The sequence below is a fragment of the Balaenoptera physalus genome (genome assembly GCF_965194825.1).
Source record: "Balaenoptera physalus genome assembly, chromosome: 16".
NCBI classification, from domain to species: Eukaryota; Metazoa; Chordata; class Mammalia; order Artiodactyla; family Balaenopteridae; genus Balaenoptera; species Balaenoptera physalus.
The window spans coordinates 55,139,344-55,155,276 of record NC_138898.1 but is presented as its reverse complement, the minus strand read 5'-3'; the positions used below and the strand labels follow the sequence as shown (position 1 = coordinate 55,155,276).

The 15,933-nt window shown below is 49.4% G+C and overlaps 1 protein-coding gene across 5 annotated transcripts in view; it reads right to left on the bottom strand.

The window, feature by feature from the left end:
- The window catches only part of MGRN1 (mahogunin ring finger 1), a 66,253-nt gene that overhangs the window by 14,428 nt on the left and 35,892 nt on the right, over positions 1-15,933 (bottom strand). For all 5 annotated transcript variants that reach the window (XM_082429047.1, XM_082429046.1, XM_082429045.1 and 2 more), the window contains 5 exons: positions 14,246-14,312; positions 13,544-13,593; positions 11,678-11,725; positions 10,344-10,412; positions 8,872-9,031 (listed from right to left, as the gene is read on the bottom strand). In XM_082429047.1, the coding sequence (XP_082285173.1) occupies positions 8,872-9,031; positions 10,344-10,412; positions 11,678-11,725; positions 13,544-13,593; positions 14,246-14,312 (394 nt within the window). The remainder of the gene's footprint in view (positions 1-8,871; positions 9,032-10,343; positions 10,413-11,677; positions 11,726-13,543; positions 13,594-14,245; positions 14,313-15,933) is intronic.

Below are 15,933 nucleotides of genomic sequence, written 5' to 3'. Positions count from 1 at the left end.
GATGTCAGACCTCCCAAAAGGCAAGAAACTCCCCACGTACTTGGGTAGGGCAAAAGAAAAAAGAAATAACAGAGACAAAAGAATAGGGACAGGACCTGCACCAGTGGGAGGGAGCTGTGAAGGAGGAAAGGTTTCCACACACTAGGAAGCCCCTTCGCGGGCGGAGACTGGGGGTGGCGGAGGGGGGAAGCTTCGGGGCCATGGAGGAGAGCGCAGCAACAGGGGTGCGGAGGGCAAAGTGTAGAGATTCCCGCACAGAGGCTCGGCGCCGAGCAGCGCTCACCAGCCCGAGAGGCTTGTCTGCTCCCCGGCCAGGGCGGGCAGGGGCTGGGAGCTGAGGCTCGGGCTTGGTCGGATCCCAGGGACAGGACTGGGGTTGGCAGCGTGAACACAGCCTGAAGGGGGCTAGTGCGCCACAGCTAGCCGGGAGGGAGTCCGGGAAAAAGTCTGGAGCTGCCGAACAGGCAAGAGACTTTTTCTTGCCTCTTTGTTTCGCGGTGCGCAAGGAGAGGGTATTCAGAGTGCTGCCTAAACGAGCTCCAGAGACGGGCGCGAGCCACGGCTATCAGCGCGGACCCCAGAGACGGGCATGAGACGCTAAGGCTGCTGCTGCCGCCACCAAGAAGCCTGTGTGCGAGCACAGGTCACTCTCCACACCGCCCCTCCCGGGAGCCTGTGCAGCCCGCCACGGCCAGGCTCCCGTGATCCAGGGACAACTTCCCCGGGAGAACGCATGGCGCGCCTCAGGCTGCTGCAACGTTATGCTGGCCTCTGCCGCCGCAGGCTCGCCCCACATCCATACCCCTCCCTCCCCCCAGCCTGAGTGAGCCAGAGCCCCCGAAGGAGCTGCTCCTTTAACCCCGTCCTGTGTGAGCGAAGAACAGACGCCCTCAGGCGACCTACACACAGAGGCGGGTCCAAATCCAAAGCTGAACCCGGGAGCTGTACGAACAAAGAAGAGAAAGGGAAATCTCTCCCAGCAGCCTCAGGAGCAGCGGATTAAAGCTCCACAAACAACTTGATGTACCTGCATCTGTTGAATACCTGAATAGACAACGAATCATCCCAAATTCAGGAGGTGGACTTTGGGAGCAGGATATATTAATTTTTCCCCTTTTCCTTTTTTTGTGAGTGTGTATGTGTATGCTTCTGGGTGAGATTTTGTCTGTATAGCTTTGCTTTCACCATTTGTCCTAGGGTTCGGTCTGTCCGTTTTTTTCTTTGTTTTTTTTTTACTTAAAAATTTTTTTTCTTAATAAATTTTTTCTTAATAATTTTTTCCTTATTTTTTATTTTAAAAAATTAAAAAAAACTTTTTTTCTTAATAAGTTTTTTCTTATTTTTTATTTTAAAAAATTAAAAATTTTTTCTTAATATTTTTCTTAATTATTTTTTTCTTATTTTTATTATAAAAAATTAATAAATTTATTTTAAAAAATTAAAAAAAATCTTTTCTTAATAAATTTTTTAATAATTTTTTTCTTATTTTTTATTATAATAGCTTTATTTTATTTTATTTTATTTTACCCTCTTTCTTTCTTTCTTTCTATTTTTTCTCCCTTTTATTCTGAGCCATGCGGATGAAAGGCTCTTGGTGCTCCAGCCAGGCATCCAGGCTGTGCCTCTGAGGTGGGAGAGCCAACTTCAGGACACTGGTCCACAAGAGACCTCCCAGCTCCACGTAATACCAAACGGCAAAAATCTCTCAGAGATCTCCATCTCAACACCAAGACCCAGCTTCACTCAATGACCAGCAAGCTACAGTGCTGGACACCCTATGCCAAACAACTAGCAAGACAGGAACACAGCCCCATCCATTAGCAGAGAGGCTGCCTAAAATCATAATAAGGCCACAGACACCCCAAAACACACCACCGGACGTGGACCTGACCACCAGAAAGACAAGATCCAGCCTCATCCACCAGAACACAGGCACTAGTCCCCTCCACCAGGAAGCCTACACAACCCACTGAACCAACCTTAGCCACTGGGGACAGATACCAAAAACAACGGGAACTACGAACCTGCAGCCTGTGAAAAGGAGACCCAAAACACAGTAAGATAAGCAAAATGAGAAGACAGAAAAACACACAGCAGATGAAGGAGCAAGGCAAAAACCCACCAGACCAAACAAATGAAGAGGAAATAGGCAGTCTACCTGAAAAAGAATTCAGAATAATGATAGTAAAGATGATCCAAAATCTTGGAAATAGAATAGACAAAATGCAAGAAACATTTAACAAGGATGTAGAAGAACTAAAGAGGAACCAAGCAACGATGAAAAACACAATAAATGAAATTAAAAATACTCTAGAAGGGATCAATAGCAGAATAACTGAGGCAGAAGAACGGGTAAGTGACCTGGAAGATAAAACAGTGGAAATAACTACTGCAGAGCAGAATAAAGAAAAAAGAATGAAAAGAACTGAGAACAGTCTCAGAGACCTCTGGGACAACATTAAACACACCAACATTTGAATTATAGGGGTCCCAGAAGAAGAAGAGAAAAAGAAAGGGACTGAGAAAATATTTGAAGAGATTATAGTTGAAAACTTCCCTAATATGGGAAAGGAAATAGTTAATCAAGTCCTGGAAGCACAGAGAGTCCCACACAGGATAAATCCAAGGAGAAACATGCCAAGACACATATTAATCAAACTATCAAAAATTAAATATAAAGAAAACATATTAAAAGCAGCAAGGGAAAAACAACAAATAACACACAAGGGAATCCCCATAAGGTTAACAGCTGATCTTTCAGCAGAAACTCTGCAAGCCAGAAGGGAGTGGCAGGATATACTTAAAGCGATGAAGGAGAAAAACCTACATCCAAGATTACTCTACACAGCAAGGATTTCATTCAGATTTGATGGAGAAATTAAAACCTTTACAGAGAAGCAAAAGCTGAGAGAGTTCAGCACCACCAAACCAGCTTTACAACAAATGCTAAAGGAACTTCTCTAGGCAAGAAACACAAGAGAAGGAAAACACCTATAATAACAAACCCAAAACATTTAAGAAAATGGGAATAGGAACATACATATCGATAATTACCTTAAATGTAAATGGATTAAATGCTCCCACCAAAAGACACAGACTGGCTGAATGGATACAAAAACAAGACCCATATATATGCTGTCTACAAGAGACCCACTTCAGACCTAGGGACACATACAGACTGAAAGTGAGGGGATGGAAAAAGATAGTCCATGCAAATGGAAATCAAAAGAAAGCCGGAGTAGCAATTCTCATATCAGACAAAATAGACTTTAAAATAAAGACTATTACAAGAGACAAAGAAGGACACTATATAATGATCAAGGGATCGATCCAAGAAGAAGGTATAACAATTGTAAATATTTATGCACCCAACATAGGAGCACCTCAATACATAAGGCAAATACTAACAGCCATAAAAGGGGAAATCGACAGTAACACAATCATAGTAGGGGACTTTAACACCCCACTTTCACCAATGGACAGATCATCCAAAATGAAAATAAATAAGGAAACACAAGCTTTAAATGATACATTAAACAAGATGGACTTAATTGATATTTATAGGACATTCCACCCAAAAACAACAGAATACACATTTTTCTCAAGTGCTCATGGAACATTCTCCAGGATAGATCATACCTTGGGTCACAAATCAAGCCTTGGTAAATTTAAGAAAATTGAAATCGTATCAAGGATCTTTTCCAACCACAACGCTATGAGACTAGATATCAATTACAGGAAAAGATCTGTAAAAAATACAAACACATGGAGGCTACACAATACACTACTTAATAACGAAGTGATCACTGAAGAAATCAAAGGGGAAATCAAAAAATACCTAGAAACAAATGACAATGGAGACACGACGACCCAAAACCTATGGGATGCAGCAAAAGCAGTTCTAAGAGGGAATTTTATAGCAATACAAGCCTACATCAAGAAACAGGAAACATCTCGAATAAACAACCTAACCTTGCACCTAAAGCAATTAGAGAAAGAAGAACAAAAAAACCCCAAAGCTAGCAGAAGGAAAGAAATCATAAAGATCAGATCAGAAATAAATGAAAAAGAAATGAAGGAGACAATAGCAAAGATCAATAAAACTAAAAGCTGGTTCTTTGAGAAGATAAACAAAATTGATAAACCATTAGCCAGACTCATCAAGAGAAAAAGGGAGAAGACTCAAATCAATTGAATTAGAAATGAAAAAGGAGAAGTAACCACTGACACTGCAGAAATACAAATGATCATGAGAGATTACTACAAGCAACTCTATGCCAATAAAATGGACAACCTGGAAGAAATGGACAAATTCTTAGAAATGCACAACCTGCCGAGACTGAACCAGGAAGAAACAGAAAATATGAACAGACCAATCACAAGCACTGAAATTGAAACTGTGATTAAAAATCTTCCAACAAACAAAAGCCCAGGACCAGATGGCTTCACAGGCGAATTCTATCAAACATTTAGAGAAGAGCTAACACCTATCCTTCTCAAACTCTTCCAAAATATTGCAGAGGGAGGAACACTCCCCAACTCATTCTACAAGGCCACCATCACCCTGATACCAAAACCAGACAAAGATGTCACAAAGAAAGAAAACTACAGGCCAATATCACTGATGAACATAGATGCAAAAATCCTCAACAAAATACTAGCAAACAGACTCCAACAGCACATTAAAAGGATCATACACCATGATCAAGTGGGGTTTATCCCAGGAATGCAAGGATTCTTCAATATACGCAAATCAATCAACGTGATACATCATATTAACAAATTAAAGGAGAAAAACCATATGATCATCTCAATAGATGCAGAGAAAGCTTTCGACAAAATTCAACACCCATTTATGATAAAAGCCCTGCAGAAAGTAGGCATAGAGGGAACTTTCCTCAACATAATAAAGGCCATATATGACAAACCCACAGCCAACATTGTCCTCAATGGTGAAAAACTGAAACCATTTCCACTAAGATCAGGAACAAGACAAGGTTGCCCACTCTCACCACTATTATTCAACATAGTTTTGGAAGTGTTAGCCACAGCAATCAGAGAAGAAAAAGAAATAAAAGGAATCCAAATCGGAAAAGAAGAAGTAAAGCTGTCACTGTTTGCAGATGACATGATACTATACATAGAGAATCCTAAAACTGCTACCAGAAAACTACTAGAGCTAATCAATGAATTTGGTAAAGTAGCAGGATACAAAATTAATGCACAGAAATCTCTTGCATTCATACACACTAATGATGAAAAATCTGAAAGTGAAATTAAGAAAACACTCCCGTTTACCATTGCAACAAAAAGAATAAAATATCTAGGAATAAACCTACCTAAGGAGACAAAAGACCTGTACGCAGAAAATTATAAGACACTGATGAAAGAAATTAAAGATGATACAAATAGATGGAGAGATATACCATGTTCTTGGATTGGAAGAATCAACATTGTGAAAATGACTCTACTACCCAAAGCAATCTACAGATTCAATGCAATCCCTATCAAACTACCACTGGCATTTTTCACAAAACTAGAACAAAAAATTTCACAATTTGTATGGAAACACAAAAGACCCCGAATAGCCAAAGCAATCTTGAGAACAAAAATGGAGCTGGAGGGCTTCCCTGGTGGTGCAGTGGTTGAGAATCTGCCTGCTAATGCAGGGGACACGGGTTCGAGCCCTGGTCTGGGAAGATCCCACATGCCACGGAGCAACTAGGCCCGTGAGCCACAACGACTGAGCCTGCGCGTCTGGAGCCTGTGCTCTGCAACAAGAGAGGCCACGGTAGTGAGAGGCCCACGCACCGCGATGAAGAGTGGCCCCCGCTTGCCGCAACTAGAGAAAGCCCTAGCACAGAAACAAAGACCCAACATAGAAATCAATCAATCAATCAATCAATCTTTAAAAAAAAAAAAAAATGGAGCTGGAGGAATCAGGCTCCCTGACTTCAGATTATATTACAAAGCTACAGTAATCAAGACAGTTTGGTACTGGCACAGAAACAGAAACATAGATCAATGGAACAGGATAGAAAGCCCAGAGATAAACCCACGCACATATGGTCACCTTATCTTTGATAAAGGAGGCAAGCATATACAGTGGAGAAAAGACAGTCTCTTCAATAAGTGGTGCTGGGAAAACTGGACAGGTACATGTAAAAGTATGAAATTAGAACACTCCCTAACACCATACACAAAAATAAACTCAAAATGGATTAAAGACCTAAATGTAAGGCCAGACACTATCAAACTCTTAGAGGAAAACATAGGCAGAACACTCTATGACATAAATCACAGCAAGATCCTTTTTGACCCAACTCCTAGAGAAATGGTAATAAAAACACAAATAAACAAATGGGACCTAATGAAACTTAAAAGCTTTTGCACAGCAAAGGAAACCATAAACAAGACCAAAAGACAACCCTCAGAATGGGAGAAAATATTTGCAAATGAAGCAATTGACAAAGGATTAATCTCCAAGATTTACAAGCAGCTCATGCAGCTCAATAACAAAAAAACAAACAACCCAATCCAAAAATGGGCAGAAGACCTAAATAGACATTTCTCCAAAGAAGATATACAGATTGCCAACAGACACATGAAAGAATGCTCAACATCATTAATCATTAGAGAAATGCAAATTAAAACTACAATGAGATACCACCTCACACCGGTCAGAATGGCCATCATCAAAAAATCTAGAAACAATAAATGCTGGAGAGGGTGTGGAGAAAAGGGAACACTCTTGCACTGTTGGTGGGAATGTAAATTGATACAGCCACTATGGAGAACAGTATGGAGGTTCCTTAAAAAACTAAAAATAGAACTACCATACGACCCAGCAATCCCACTACTGGGCATATACCCTGAGAAAACCATAATTCAAAAAGAGTCATGTACCAAAATGTTCATTGCAGCTCTATTTACAATAGCCAGGACATGGCAGCAACCTAAGTGTCCATCATCAGATGAATGGATAAAGAAGATGTGGCACATATATACAATGGAATATTACTCAGCCATAAAAAGAAACGAAATGGAGGTATTTGTAGTGAGGTGGGTGGCCCTAGAGTCTGTCATACAGAGTGAAGTAAGTCAGAAAGAGAAAAACAAATACAGTATGCTAACACATATATATGGAATCTAAGGGGAAAAAAAGGTCATGAAGAACCTAGTGGCAAGACGGGAATAAAGACACAGACCTACTAGAGAATGGACTTGAGGATATGGGGAGGTGGAGGGGTAAGATGTGACAGGGTGAGAGAGTGGCATGGACATATATACGCTACCAAATGTAAAACAGATAGCTAGTGGGAAGCAGCCGCATAGCACAGGGAGATCAGCTCGGTGCTTTGTGACCACCTAGAGGGGTGGGATAGGGAGGGTGGGAGGGAGGGAGATGCAAGAGGGAAGAGATATGGGAACATATGTATATGTATAACTGATTCACTTTGTTATAAAGCAGAAACTAACACACCATTGTAAAGCAATTATACTCCAATAAAGATGTTAAAAAAAAAAAGAGTATTAACTTATTATTGAAAATGAAAATATGATTTAATTAGAACAAATGCCTTCAAAATGCCCTCCCTTTATCTCCTCTTACTGTATATACTAACAACGGAATACCTTTAACCTGGAATGCAATTCACTAAAAACAATTAAAGTAAATCAAACTGAGAAACAAAGTAAAATAACATGTTACCAATATAGACTCACTGAATCTAAGTTAGGTTTTTGAGTATGCTAAACATAGGGCAAAGAACACTTTATTACAAAGATAATTTGCATTAAAAAAAAATCATCCTAAGCTTTGTTTTTTTGTCTTTTTCTGCCTCACTGTGAAGCTTTCGGAATCTTGGTTCCCCGACTAGTGATTGAACCTGGGCCACAGCAGTGAAAGCTGGGAATCCTAACCACTAGGCCACCAGGGAACTCCCTAAGCTTTATTATTTTTAAAACGCACTTTCTTTTTCTCCCCCAGGGTTCCCAAGGCCATGTATATTGATTAATTGCTTTGAAGCATAATTTTAATGTAGCCATAGACTACTCAACGAAAGAGAGTTTTATAGTGAACAGTCATGAACCTAAGAACTAAGTGTAGCAATAAAGAGATATCTTCACACTTGGAGTTTTAAATCGACCAATACATTATTTCTGAAAGTGACAGTAAATCTAACAGTCTTTGTCTATGCTAAAAAAAAAAAAAAAAAGCTGTCATTTATCTCCTCAGAGAAAATGCCCTGCAGCTCCCATGGGAGGATGCTCTTGCCACCCACACCCAGTCCCCGCCAGGACCAGCAGGAACTGGGCCCAGGACTGCTGACCCACCAGCAGGACCCACAACCTGAGAATGTCTACTCTCTACTGGAGGATGAATATTTTGTTCAGAATTAGGCCCAACGTGACAGCTTTTTTTTTTAATGCCGTGTGTGCCACTTGTGGCATCTCAGTTTCCCGGCCAGGGATCGAACCTGGGCCCTCAGCAGTGAAAGCGCCCAGTCCTAATCACTGGACCTCCAGGGAATTCCCCCAACGTGAAAACTTTCGACTGAGAAAGTCCAGATGCTCAAGGAAACCAAATTTAACTCCTTGATCATTTACACCCAGCACACTTTTCATTTTATTATAATTTTCTATCAAAATATTTCCCACATACTCTTTGAAACAAAGACCTGACTTGCTGATCACTTCTGTGCAGTTCACCCCACACACTGCCCTGCAGCCCCTCCTGGATGCTTGCCCTGCGTCTGACTTCCCTGGAGGCAGACGGCGCCACCCCATCGCCACAGGGGTCCCTGCCCACGTCTGCCACCGTGCCGGTCTCCCTGCCCGCCCGCCCGCCTGCCCGCCCGTCCCACTCACGCAGCCGGCAGATGGGGCAGTTGCTGGCCTGGTAGCGCAGCGTGTCGGCGCACGAGTTGCAGAGGCACAGGTGGCGGCAGGGCAGGATCAGCGTGTCCCGTAGGTCCGACAGGCACACCACACACTCGTTGCTGTTGTCGCTGTTCTCCTCGTCTGAGGGCTGAGGGGACACCGAGGGTCCCAGGGTCGGTGGCTCCCGAGGCCAGAGGCCGGGGGCCTTCCTGTCCCCACTTCCCCTGGGGGCTGCGGTGGCAAAGGGAAGCCCCAGGGGGAGAGGAAGGTCACCAAAGAGCAGGACACCCCCCCAGCCCAAGACACCTCCCCAAATCAAGAGAACTTGGGTCTCCTCCTCCCCAGAACCAAAGAGGAAATGTGGGAAGACTCGCATCTGCCAAGGCTGCCCATTTACTTGCTTAAAACAGCAACAACAAAAATAAGGCAACGGAGTTCCCGGGCGGTCCAGTGGTTAGGACTCCGTGCTTTCTCTGCTGGGGCCTGGGCTCCATCCCTGGTAGGGGAACTAAGATCCCACAAGCTGCGCATTGCGGCCCCCCCAAAATAAATCAGGCAAGTCTAACTTGTTGAAATGTTTTCCTTAAGTAATGGCACCTTCTGGAAAACAAAATTAGCTTCTGGATCAAGAGATAGCAACAGCCTAAAACGGGCATCAGCCAAGTCCAGCCTGCTGCCTGCTTCTGAAGCAAAGTGTCACCAGAGCACAGCCTTGCCCCTGTGTTTCTGTATGTCTGTGGCTGCTTCTGCGTGATCCCGGCAGTGCTAGACACATGAACAGAAGTGACAGACGCCATAGAGGTCGACGACATTAACTACTGGGCCCTCTATGGGAAGTCGGATGACCTCTGATGCAGAAACATGACCTGGGCAGAGAGCACTTGGCATCCAGCCAGTTCCAGCCACCATGGAAGCTAGCCTGAGACCCCAGAGGTTTTTAAAAAGAGGCAGCAGTTTCATTTGTGTCTTAAGACAATGACAAAGCCATGGACTAATTCCCTGGCTGTGCCAGACCTTGGCTCTGTGGACCACCAGGCTCCTGTCACAGGCATTGGAAGGCGAGCCGGCCCACGGGTGCAGCGCGGGCTCAACTGCTGATGAGAGAAGGGAAAGGCCAAGGCTGCACCGGGGAAGGGGGCAGCAGGAGGGGGCCCGGCATCCCCAGGCTGCCTTGATGGCCAGCTGCCCAGTGATGGTAACAAGCCAGTGAATTTGCTGGAAAAAGGACAATGTCCCACAGACTCTGCTAACTCTAAAAATTAAGGAAAAATGATGGAGTCTGGGGTCCTGGGGTCTCCAGGGGAAGGCTCAGCAGGGAACTGGCTCATCTGCCACCAACCTGCAGGGCCCTGGCCAGGACAGGGGCCCCAAGCAGGTCACCCACGGACCCGCCTCCAAGCAGCTGGGAGGAGCACAGGGGAGCATGGCCAGCCTGGCCCGGCGGTGCCACAAGCACGCACCTTTGTCTCCTGGTTGTTCTTGTTCTCAATGCCGTAGATCTCCTGCAGCAGGTAGCTGACCCGGTCCACCTGGAGAGCAGAGAGGTGTCTGGGCACTTGCTCCCAACTCAATGGCTCCTCTGCACCCACCTTTCCCGACAACCCCTCCCAGGTGCCGGGCTCGGGTCCTGGGGGCAGGCGTGGTTGGCGGTTCTGTCTAGCCCCACCCCCAGGGAGCGGGCACTACTGGAGACAGGCAGGGAGAACCACCACCTGCCCAGCCCACTGGTAGCAAGGACACTGGGCTGGGCCCAGGTTCTGCCCGCCCCATAGGGCGCAGAGCCTAGCTCTACCCGGACTCGGCGACCACATCTTCTGCCCACCTTACCATGCCCAACCCCAGAGGAAAACGACCTTGGACCCTCCTGTCACCAGCCCCACAAGAGTGACCAGAGTCAGGCCTCGAATTGACCACAGTTTATGGGCCAGATACTCCTCCTGAGAGCCACGGCCCTGCTGGTCAGCTCTCCTGAAACAAGCACCCAGACCACCCCCGGGGTCTCCTGCCCTCCTGCCACCTCCAGGTGTTGCACCTGCCAGAGTTCTCTCAACCCCTCTTTTAAAAAACTCAAGCAACACCACTCTCGGGTTGTGGCTGACACACCTGAGCAGCTACACACAGGATAACCTGATAATCACAGCTTTGGAGACAGACCCCACCATGGTCGCTGTTAAATCAGTCTCCGGGCTCATTTCAGGCGAACCTGTCCGCTAAATCCTCACAGAACCTACCTAAGTCGGAGGCCACCAGGGATAATTCTTCCTGGTGTTAGACCATGGAATTACGGACCCCAAAGAAAGGCTGTACTGGTCTATAGCTCCCATTGGTTCCAAGATATTCCATCCTTCTCTCAAATATGGATTAAGTCAATCTAAGTCTTTGCCCAACACGGAGGTAATTTCAGCAATTTGTAAGGAGGAGGAGGGGAGGCTGCAGTGTTTCTCCCTTCTTTCCTCCCTCCCTTCCTCCATCCCTCCCTCCCTTCCTTCCCTTCTTCCTTCATCTGTCCATTCATTCATTCGGCAAGTGTTTACTGAACACTAAGTTCAAGCTGGACAAGATTCGGCTACAACGGTCAATGCAGGTACGTGGTGGCTATGCAGTACACGCGGACACACCCAGTGACCCTGACCCTGACTCCTGGAGCCCAGGGCCCACAGTAGTGGTGTCACCAGCTACTTCCACAGTGGCCATGGTGGCCCGGGGAGAATAATCCACAGAGACCACTGGGTCACGTGTGCACGCCTGTCTTTTAAATCAAAAGGGCTCACGGTATTTCCTCTGATGGACTTACGATTTGCTTCTGCTTTAAAGGCTTCACAGAGAAGCTGCCGTCGACGTGCTGCAGGGAAGAAGGACAGAGAGGTTAACTCGGCCATGTTGAAGGCCCGTCCTTGGTCAACCCACAACCACGGCTGAAAAAAAGAAGGGGCCAGCGACAGTGAGAGGTCCGCGCACCGCGATGAGGAGTGGCCCCCGCTTGCCGCAACTGGAGAGGGCCCTCGCACAGAGACAAAGACCCAACACAGCCAAGGGTAAATAAATAAATAAATAAAATGTCTGCAGAAATATTAAAAAAAAAAAAAAAAAAAAAAGAAGGGGCCACACGAAGACTCGAGAGACAGGCCAGGGATCCTCCAACTGTGGCCCTTTGACCTGGCTTCGAAACTACCCGGAGAATCTTCTAAAAATATCGCCTCCTGGGTCCCACCCTGACCTACAAAACCCAACTCTCCCTGGGTCGTTCTCAAGTACACTCAAGTTCACCACCATCAGCCAAGTTCTGACAATGGATAGGCACCTCCCCACCTGGATGGCAAGAACTAAGACAGACGGCTCCAGCCCTCAAAGGGCTTGGTCGAATCACGAAGACAGCACAATGATGTCACTGGCTTACGTACTCAGCAAGGCCCAAAGCTCTGAGAACCGTGAGAACAAGATAGAGCAAATGCGTCTGGTGGTACCTGGGGAGGCACACGGCTCCGAGTCCACACAGTTAAGCACGGTACCAGATCTGAACTCTCACGCACCAAATACCCCTTCTGAGTCCACCGAGACCAGCGCCCGGCGTTTTCTGTACGGCTGATGGGTTCTGACAGAAGTTTCTAGCACGCTGCACTCCAAAAATAAGGTAGTTTCTCACTGGACTCTACACTGGAAGCACAGAATGGAGTGTCTGCCAGTGAGGGCCCATCGCCCCGCCAGAGCACACAGATGGTAAATAGTCACCATCTCCTCTGACAAGGCCGGTCTGGGGAGCACAGCTGGTGAGCCCAGAGATGGAGAGGGCCACCTCCACCACAGCCCCAGGAGGCCAGGGAGAGCACAGACCCAACGTCACCAGAGGGGCCTCGGGCCCAGCTCCACTGATCCCTTGGGGCATCTGGAAAGACCCAGATCACAGGGAGGAGATGAGCTCTGCACTTAAGGCTTTCGGGGCTGCAGGCACACCCTGGGCTGAGGAAGCCAGGGGTTGGCAGGACGTCCAGGACAAGTGGTCTGAGACTGGTTTCCTCATGAGGTCCTTGCTCCTCGTCCACCTGGGCCACAGGCCGGTACTAAACACACAACTGCACGGTGCCGACCAATGTCAAGGAACACTACAAGGTGGGGATCAGCCGTAGCCTTTTCAAATAGGGGACACACCCCACTACTCTGGCAGGGCTCTCGGTGAGCAGGGACCCTGTCCCAACACAGCCAGGCCCTCGCTCGCTGCATGCACGGACGCATGGAACTGGACCCCGGTGAGAGGACCACCCCAGAACCCGAGACACCCTAATGCAGAGTCAGTGGTGAGGCCGACTGTCCTCACCACCAGCCAACATCCCCACCACACACCGTAAACGCGGCCACAAAGCATGGACAGTCAGGGGCCTGGGGACTCAGGGCTGGTGGAAAAAAGGGCAAACACGGAAGTTCAAATACACGTAACGCTAAAAAGGTAGTAGTAAATGAATCCTTCCATGTAAATGGTCTCTTTCTATGCGGGGCACCCCCAACTCGGGGACCCCAGGAGAGTATGTATGTCACGTCTAGGACCGTACTAGGCAGGTGGCAGACCCTCGTCTACCCCACCAGCATTTACTGGGCACCGACTGCATGCAGGATACGATGACAAATGAGGGGTCGGCTGGACGATCACGAGCAACATGGCACTTACCTTTTCAAAGGCGGCCAAGAGCACGTGGGCGTGGCCGGTCACTTCCACAACTGCCCGGGAGAGAGGAGAGTGGTCAGAGCCGGCCTCCACCACCCCCGGCCCCCCGCCCCGGGCTTCCTCTTTCCAGCTGGCACGTCCCCAGCTCTCAGCCTGCAGGCAGGGCCTTGTCCTCTGAGGACCCACCGAGGTCTTGTCCTTGCCTCGCCCTCCTCTGCCTGCAGCTCCCTCCGACCCGCACCTCACCCGGCCCCAAAGCAGCCACTGCCGGCTGCCCACGGTTGGCTCTGCTGCCGTCTCACTCGGCACGGGGAGGAGCTGAGGAGCCCGGGGACGAGCCTGGGCCGGGCAGGGTGTCTGCACCCTCGCCTGGGACCCCGCAGCCCGCAGCAGGGGCAAGGAGAGGCCAGCAGGACAGGCAGGAGGAGGCAGGCGGCGAGGGGTCAGCGTGGCGCCGACAGCCTTCATCGTTCCACTGCGGGGCGGACACCAGCGCCGCGAGAGCCAGGCTCCGCCACAGGGGCGCGGGGACAGCACCAGCAGCAGGAGACGGAGCGCTCGGCGCCCGAGCCCCTCGGCCCCAAGCCCGGCCAGCAGGCTGAGTCGACGTCGTCCGCTGTTTCTGCACCCGGCTGACTGGGGTGAGAAGGGCCTCTTCCCAAGTGTGCACGCCTGGGAGGGAGACCGGAGGGAAAGGCCACTCACCATCCCCCTCATCCACCACGGCCTGGATGACCACTGGAAACATGCCCCGGTCCAGGTCGAAGTTCAGCTGCGGAGAAGAGGAGGTGACAACAGTCAGACTGAGCTGGAGGGAGCGGGTGGGATGAGCAGGAGGCGTCGCGGTGACAGAGCTGAGGCAAGACAGGCGCCCTTTTCTTCTTTGTGGTAAAGCAGATTAAAAGGGCACATTTGTGTTCTAAGTGTAGCTCAGTGTCATTAAGTACATCCGTAAGGTCACGCGACCGTCAGCACCACCTTTCCTGGCACGTCCTCGCCAGCCCTCAGCGGGCCTCCCAGCCCAGCCCAGCCCTGGAACCTCCATGCTGCTGCTGTCTGTGGACCGGCCGACCCTGGACATTCACAGAAATGGATGCACACAGTATCTGTCTTTTGCGTCTGGTGTCTCTCAGGCAGAATCATCACGCTGCAGCCGCCTCCCCCTTAAAGCCGAGCAGCGCTCCCTGCCTGGCCAGACCTCACTGTCACCCATTCACCTGCTCACAGACACCAGGCCCCCCTTCGGCTGTGCTGAGCGGGGCTGCCTCTGCTGGACTCTGCTGGGTGGACCCCTAGGCACGGGAGTGCCGGGTCCCACGGAGATCCCGTGTCTAACCTTGTGAAGAAAGGCACCCAGCTCGGCCCCAACAAAGACGGAAGCAACGTGGAGACCACGTGGCTCGTCCGAGCTCACGGAGAAACCTCCTCTCACTTTTCCTTCTCCTCCAGCTTAAATCCCTCCGGGGACCCCCGCTGCCCTCCGGCTGCAGGCCACGCTCCTCCCCACGTGTCCACTCGGGTGCAGCTTCCACGTCTGCTCACCAGTGGGGACCACGGGGAGGTCACACAGAGCCTGCAGGGCAGAGGCGCTCAGCCAAACCACACCCACCACGGGAAGGGTGCCCAGCGGGTCCCTGGCTGTCGGTGGGCCGCAGGGCCGGGCCAGGGCCAGTGCTGGGACAGGGCATACTCAGCACTGCCAGGTTCGGGTCTGGCTCTACAACGTGAGCATCAGGTCCCGATCCTAACGCAAAAGTTGCGAGCAGGTGGCCGAGAGAGCACGCGGTGAGCACGGGCCACTGGAGCTGCGTGTGCTCAGGCAGCGGGAGCCGAGGAGGGAGTTGGCCCAGGAGGACCACGTGGGGTAGGGACTCCAGGGCGCGGGGCTTGGTAGGAACGTGTGCGCACAGATCTGCACGGGGAGGTGTCCAGGCCTACCCAGGACCCACAGCCTCAGGGTAGAAGGGCTGCACCACCAAAACTTGGACCTGGGAGAGGGAGGGACCCGCTTTCCCCGCTCCTGCCTTGCTCTGGGGTGCCCCACGGGGTGGGGGGGTGACCGCCCGAGACAGGAGTCACACATCACCTACAGCTATCCCGGGGCCAGGGACCTCCCGCACGCCTGCTTCTGCCCTCCCTACCGCAAGTCAGGGAACAGGGAGCCATCTTGCCAACGACCATCCCGCAGTTACCCTGGTGACGACGAAGCGAGGTGGGTGTGACGCACAGGCGCTGCCCTTCCCAGGTTGTAATCAGGCCCAGGAGGGGAGCTGCTCAGGTGACAGAGCTGTATGGGGAGCAGTGCGGGCCCTGCCGCCCCCGCGCTTCCGGCCTGTTGCTGGAATACAGTCGTCAGCGCTGACGTGGCGACTTGGTTGCTCTCAGGAGCTGCC